Source organism: Xiphophorus maculatus, chromosome 6 (assembly GCF_002775205.1).
Source record: "Xiphophorus maculatus strain JP 163 A chromosome 6, X_maculatus-5.0-male, whole genome shotgun sequence".
Taxonomy (NCBI): domain Eukaryota; kingdom Metazoa; phylum Chordata; class Actinopteri; order Cyprinodontiformes; family Poeciliidae; genus Xiphophorus; species Xiphophorus maculatus.
The window spans coordinates 851452-858146 of record NC_036448.1 but is presented as its reverse complement, the minus strand read 5'-3'; the positions used below and the strand labels follow the sequence as shown (position 1 = coordinate 858146).

Below are 6695 nucleotides of genomic sequence, written 5' to 3'. Positions count from 1 at the left end.
TCTCTGTGAAAGTAATGCTGCGAATCAAAGAGATTACAATATTTTCTATCAACTTGGAGACCCTGGACAAGAGCCCTCGAGCTTTGGCAAAAATCAGTGCTGCTTATTCATCTTGTCACTCTGCACCTGTGGTCCTGCATTCAAATGATACAAACCTGTCCCTATTAACATTAATTATTCCCAAACAACACAAAGGCTGAAACAGAGCAGGTTGAAGTCTGTTTATGGCTCCTAAATGTTTTATTCCTCTGAAGATGTGCCTGTTGCTTTTCTCTTCGCCTCTCCCATAACCGAGAGCCCGTCTCCTTTTCAGTCTTGAGTAGCCCTACAGCTCGGATTGTACAATCACAGCATCTGCTTAATCTACCGGATGAAAATATGACACAAAACAGAGCTAATAAAGGATTTGTTACATGCTGGTAATGAGTGATCAACGCAGGATACAATGGCGCACGGTGCTGAGAGCCATATGTTTCTGGAGGCACCCAGGATAGTTTACACTCTTGTGAAGAAAGCACCAGGTGATGACAAGAAAATTGCCAAATCCACCTCCTTTCTGTCCTGAAAAAAATAGAAGACATAAATTAAACTGGCTTATCGCGGCGCAGCTCAAAGAACTCGCTGTTAATTGGCTGCGGGGCACAAAGCAAACGCAGGGATACGTTTGGCTTGGCTGGGCCGCGAAAGCGCTGCGCTTTCACTCCACTGTACCACAAATGAAAATGTGTTTTTTGTTATTGCAAAACGTCATGCTTTACAGCGGCCATATTGTATCGTGGACAAAGGCTAATGGAACTTTAAAGACGCGGAACACGGTGCCAAATCCATCTGGAATACACTACAAGGGCCACTCTTTGCTTGCTTTTAGGCAGCTGCTGTCCAGGGACCCGGACGCAAGGAAATGAAAAGAGACAAAGTTTCTCTACCAGGTGCTTTCCCAGAGATACAGGCCTGCAGCAGGATGAGGGGGACGCCCATAAAGATTTTTAAGGCCGGACAGCGACGGGTGAGCCACCCAAAGCGCAGTGAGAGTGGCGGACAGCTCTGATCAGGTGTGATTTTGGTCAGCTTTAATGCCAGGCTGTAGATGAAGAGTTTTGAGGTAAGCCCCCTCCCAAACCCAAAGACCCTGCCACAGTCGCGAGATGATCTGGAAATCAAGCTGATTTGTGTCTCTTGTTCTGCGCCCCCCCACCTCCCCCCGCGTGCGCCAACATGCAGCCGTAAAGCGGATTTAACAAAATTAGTGCAGATGAGGAGTTTAACTTTGCTCTCCTGGAAGCGTGAAGAAAGCAGAGGAGTTCGTAGAGTTTCTTTCATCTCCCCAGTGATGGGCAGTGAACATAACAATCATTGTCCTTTGAAAAGCAGTGAGAAGCCAAGTTCACGTGTTGTTTCCTGGTGCGTAAACTCCGGTTTCCCACAGCGCCGCTTCAACCAGGCCAAGTTCATCTGAAACAGACGGAACAAGTAAAAAGAAAAAAAAAAGTCAAACGAGCCGGGGAGAGCTGGGGCGCTCAGAAAAACGGCGGAACAAGAGGAAAATCTGCGCAATCTACTGCGTTATGTTAGAAAACAAAATAAAACTTTGCTTTAACTGGAAATTATTATTATTAATTTATTATTATTATTGTTGTTGTTGTTGTCGTTGTTGTCGTCTTTGCAGATCTTGGAGCTGAATGCCGCAGTCTGCTTTGCGCTGAATCAGCGGCCTTCCTTTCAGCTCTGTTCCGGGCTTTTCTCTGTTTCTCTGCACACTTGGCGCGGCGCATAAAGCCTGGGCCAGAGCGGCTCTGAGGGGAATAAAACCTGTCACGTAGTAAAATGCTGCTGTTCTTAGAAGACTTGCCAAGCCCGTAACAGGCAGAGCGACGTGATAGCCGGGGCTGTTTCAGCTTCTCCCTTCCACTTGACTGCAGCCGGACCAAAGGATGAGGAGGCGCTCTGAAAAGCATGAAACTGTCCAAAGGAGGAAAGGTGCGAACAGCAACAATGCAGCCACAGTTTGAATCCTCTCACACTACCACAGCGTCAAGAAAGGGTCAAGCTGAAATGACTCACTAACATGTGACTTTGTAATGGCCCCTAGTGGGATTACGAGCTCCTGCAAGGCGCGGCGGTGAAGACAGGGAACACAGAGGTGAAGAGGCACAGAGAGACGTCAGATAAAGGTGTCACCAGGTAAAAAAAAAGAAAAAGAAAAAACAATTAATTCCAAGAATTACATCTGATTTCGAATCCAAACGCACCTGAAACCACTGGAGGCTGCGCTCCCTCTCCGCCTTCAGCTGCTCTGCAGTTCTGCAGCGAAGCGTCGTTGTGCTTGTGCTGGACGCTCAGAGCCGTTTGCTTCATTTATGCTGCAGTGAGTCGATGCAGCGGGGGCGGCTGTGGGCGGCCATGGGCAGGAGGACACTGCTACCACGGGAAAATATGTCCCGGCAGCACCTGGCAGCACAGAGCCGCATTCAGCGGATCCCCACCGCGCTGCTGCGCCTCTGCGCTCTAAACACCTTCAGCTGTTGGGGCTTTGGGCCGCCTGCTCATTAGCCCTTCATTTGCATATTTCTGTCATAGACATATTTACCAATTTGACCTTTTTGCCTGCATCCTGTTTTCCATCTTCAGCCACAGTTCAACTCCATAAAGCCCAACAAGCTGCGCATGAATGTTTAATCCAACAGTCATCCATGCATGTGGGCTGGAGGAGCTGCTCATTTTAAAAATAACATAAATAAGTTCAGTTTGACTTCATTTTGTTTATTTGAAAACGTTCACACTTTTTCAAGACCTCTAAAAATAATAAGAGCGTTATAAAACAAAAGTTGAAAAACTGGAGAGAAGTCTGTGGGAAAATTGGCGAAAACATTTACAAAAACAAATTTGCTTTTCAAGTCCAAACATTGTCCTGATAAGTTTGAGTTTTTATTGAAAAACATGCAGAAGACGAACATTTGGATATTTCACAGTCAAAAATATAACAGATCGTTTAATAAGTGCTCAAATCGGTTTACACCAAAACAAAACATGTTTCCTCTCACTGCATTTAATTTAAAATATATATTATCATCTGTAAGAAAAAATATAATAAATACACGATTGCCAGCTGGGAAATTACAAATAACATAATTATCAACATGATAAAGGTATGTAACACTGATTCCGGTTGGGAAGCCGTACAGTGCGCTGGTTGCGATTTCAGTGCTAGTTCGACATTTACATAATGGCTTCATGGCTCCTGGAGGCCCATCAGGAGGTTCCGGGGGGTCTCATCAGGCCACCAGGCCGAAAGGAGGCTCGTTTTCAATGTCCGTCAGGGCCGTATGGTGTTGTTTCCGGGGGTCCTCCGGGGTCCACACCTTGGCGGTACGGATGATGTTCTGCTCCCGGAGCTGCTTCTCATCGAACCAGGACAGCGAGTGGCCGGCCAGCGGGGGCAGGCCGTAGTCTGGGTCACTGGGAGAAGGAGACCCTGAGGGAGAGAGAGGAAACATCAGCGGACTGGTTATTCTGGATTCTCAATCAGAAAACCATACAACTGACGGTGCAGAAATATAAGCAGACTCACTTGTTCCTCTATGGCAGATGATGACCTTCTTTGGCTGTGCGTGTGTCTCACTATTCGAGTTTCTGATTGGCAGATCAGACTGCACGAGCTCAGCTAGGAAGTTGATGTAGCCGATGGCCAGGCGCAGCGTGTCCACCTTGGAGAGCCGCTTCTCGTAGGGCAGGGTGGGGATGTGGGAGCGCAACCCTTCGAAGGCGTCGTTGATGGACTGCATCCTTCTGCGCTCCCGGACGTTCGCCGCCTGCCGCAGCTGCTGCATCTCCATCTCCGAGCGCAGCCGCCTGCGGCGCTTCAGCAGCGGCCCGACGTGGCGGCCGGTCTGCGGGGACAGGTCGGGGGTGCAAGAAAACGTGGAGGAGGAGGAAGAGAATGACAGGCTGCCGAGGTCATAGTCCCCATCGTGGGGCGCCGCTCTGCCGCAGCCGTCTTTGCTGTAATAGTCCTGGAGGTGAGAGCTGAGGAAGTCCACATCTTCATCTAGAAAGTCCTCGGTGTCCAGGTGGCCGTCCCTGGAGGACTGGTCCGTGAAGAAATCGTCATCGTCGAAATAAGGAGGGGAGGAGAGAGAGTCGAGCGCAGAGAAGGGGTCCAGAACAGCGTCCATGTTGGGCTCCTGCTGCTGCGGGAACAATGGCGTCTTTTCCTCCTCCACCAACCTGTTGATCTGGGCTGAACGATCGCTGTTCAAAGTTTTGCTTTACGATCGGCCACGCGAGGATTCTTTATAGCAACATCCCTAGTCGCGTGCCGCTTGCTGAGAGGGCCAGCCAATCACAGCTTGGTCCGTGAGGCGCACCTCGAGATCATTTCCAGAAGCCACGCCCCTTCTACCTCATCTCCCCTCCACCCCCACACACTCACAGTCTCCTACTTTCAGGACAAGTGGCAGAGCAGCGGAGCTCTCGAACAAAACTCACTAACTAATCCGACTAAAGAGCCGCTCCTTCCGGGCTGAGCAGCTCCTTCCTGCAGGCCGCTGCAGTTCGAGTCTTCAGCTTTCATTTGATCAAGGAAGGTTCCTGAAGCCTCTCAGTCTCAGCTCCTTTAATGAGACATTTTTAATGGCCTTTCGGCTTCTTACTGTGCTTTCATATTAATAAGAGCTGCGTTTGAATAAAGCCACATAAAAACATCGTATAGATCAGGGGTGCCCAGACTCAGTCCTGGAGGGCCGGCATCCTGCATGTTTTAGTCTCTCCCTGGTTTAACGCACCAGGATCAAATGATGGCTCGTTAGAGGCCTAAGAAGAACATTGACCTGCTGAAAAGGTTGTTGGTACCAGAGAGAGAACTAAAACGTGCAGGATGCCGGCCCTCCAGGACCCACTTTGGACACCCCTGGCATAGGCTCCACATAAACGCAATTATTATTATTATTATTATTATTATTATTATTATTATTATTATTATTATTATTATTATTATTATTTATTTTCTGTTATTCTATTTTACTTTAAATTGATTTTAAAGTATATATTTCATATATGTGCGCTGTGAGCGTGTGACGCCTAAGTCAAATTCCTTGTTTTTGCATTCTTAATAAACCAATAAACGTAATTTTGTTTTCATAATATGAACAACAGTAATAATAATAATAATAATAATAATAATAATAATAATAATAATAATAATAATAATAAGATTCGGAGAATAAATTGTTAAATTTTCCTAATTAAATTTTTAAATTTAATTTTAAGCTTTAAATTTGAGCCTGCAAAAACAATAACAAAAAACAAACAAACACACAAACACACAAACAAGCAAAAAAAAACCCCACAAAAACAAACAAAAAAAACCCAGTCCATTAATAATGTTTTTGGCTTTAACACAAATGAAAAACTAATAAATAAAGTAAATATTATTTTTGAAGATATTAATAAAAATTTTAATAAACATAGCATGCGATGTAAATCATCTTAACAATGACAAAAAGAAGCTACATCATGTTAGAGAAAGCAAAAGCTCGTTCTCGCCCTGTTTGAATTCTCCTAACTAAAGATATTCATCAATATTTGCAAATAGGTGTTGAGAAAAACTCAGATTTGAATCGAGCCCTCCTTCCTTATGTAACCTGTCACACGCGTCAACATGATGTTTAACAGCAAAGCAGTCAGTGTTAGAAGAGCTCTCAGCCTCGCCATTTATTTAGTGGTAAGTGTTATAAATACACACACCAGTGGAGTGGTCGATGCGCCACTTGTGCTAGACAGAGCTGGTTTGATCAAAAGAACTGGTTGACAAATAATGGCTCAGTGGAGGGCTCCATGGCGCGCGCTCTATTGATACCTCACGCGACAAATCAAAGAACCCCACAGTAGAGGCCTAGCGAAAAAAAAAACCAGCCCCCTGATCTGTGAGCACACATCTAATAAGGCCATCAATGAAAGGACTCACTTTGTCCTGCAAACAGAATGGAAGGTTTGCAGAGACAAGCTGCGTGTGCGCGCAGCCTGCGTGTCTCCATAGGTCGAGGAAAGGGAAGCTGCAACACGGGCCGTGGCCGTGGGAAGAAGACCATTTGCGCTCTTTTGCCAGTCAATGCAACATGTCGTAGAATAAATGTGCTCTGCGTGGCTGTCCACATGATGAAGCTGTTGTAGTTGGGCAGCACGTCTGTCGGGAGGGTTCAGCTCCACCCTGACTGATACAGCTTCCTTCATCAACTGAGTGAAACTCTGAGATCTGTTCTGTTGACATCAAGCCGCTCAAATGAGCGGACACGCAGGGTGGCCTCGTATTTTGCTCCAGACTCTCTGCAGATGTTACCCAGCAGCTGGATCAGGTTGATAGATTTGAGTAATTGTTTCCCCCCTCTGTTCTTATTGGTGGCGTTCTGTAAATAATTGTAACAATAATTCTAGAAAGAAAGCTTTTGTGTATTTCTCCTTCATCTGAAAGCACGTTTTTGTTCCTGCCCTGCGCTTTCGCCTCAGACCCAATGATAATTCGAACCGTGCCGGTTTTTAACGCACCGTGACAGCGCGCTCTGCGGAGCTTCTTTCACGTACTGTTGTCGAGAAGGAGGCGACCTGCATGAGCGAACAAGTGTTTTGGTTCCCATGCAGCCTCCCGCTCTATAGAACGCAGCCGGCTGGACTCCCCCAGATCTCCAGATCAGACTGACACC

General features: G+C 46.5%; 1 protein-coding gene across 1 annotated transcript; it reads right to left on the bottom strand.

Annotated features, from left to right (window-relative positions):
- Positions 1-2798: 2798 nt before the first annotated feature.
- On the bottom strand, positions 2799-4256 carry ptf1a (pancreas specific transcription factor, 1a). Its single transcript, XM_005796341.2, has 2 exons — positions 3569-4256; positions 2799-3472 (listed from the first exon to the last, which is right to left on the bottom strand). Exons 1-2 carry the CDS (start codon positions 4170-4172, stop codon positions 3273-3275), a joined length of 804 nt encoding a protein of 267 aa, XP_005796398.1. The 5' UTR covers positions 4173-4256; the 3' UTR covers positions 2799-3272.
- Between the last annotated feature and the right edge of the window lie 2439 nt (positions 4257-6695).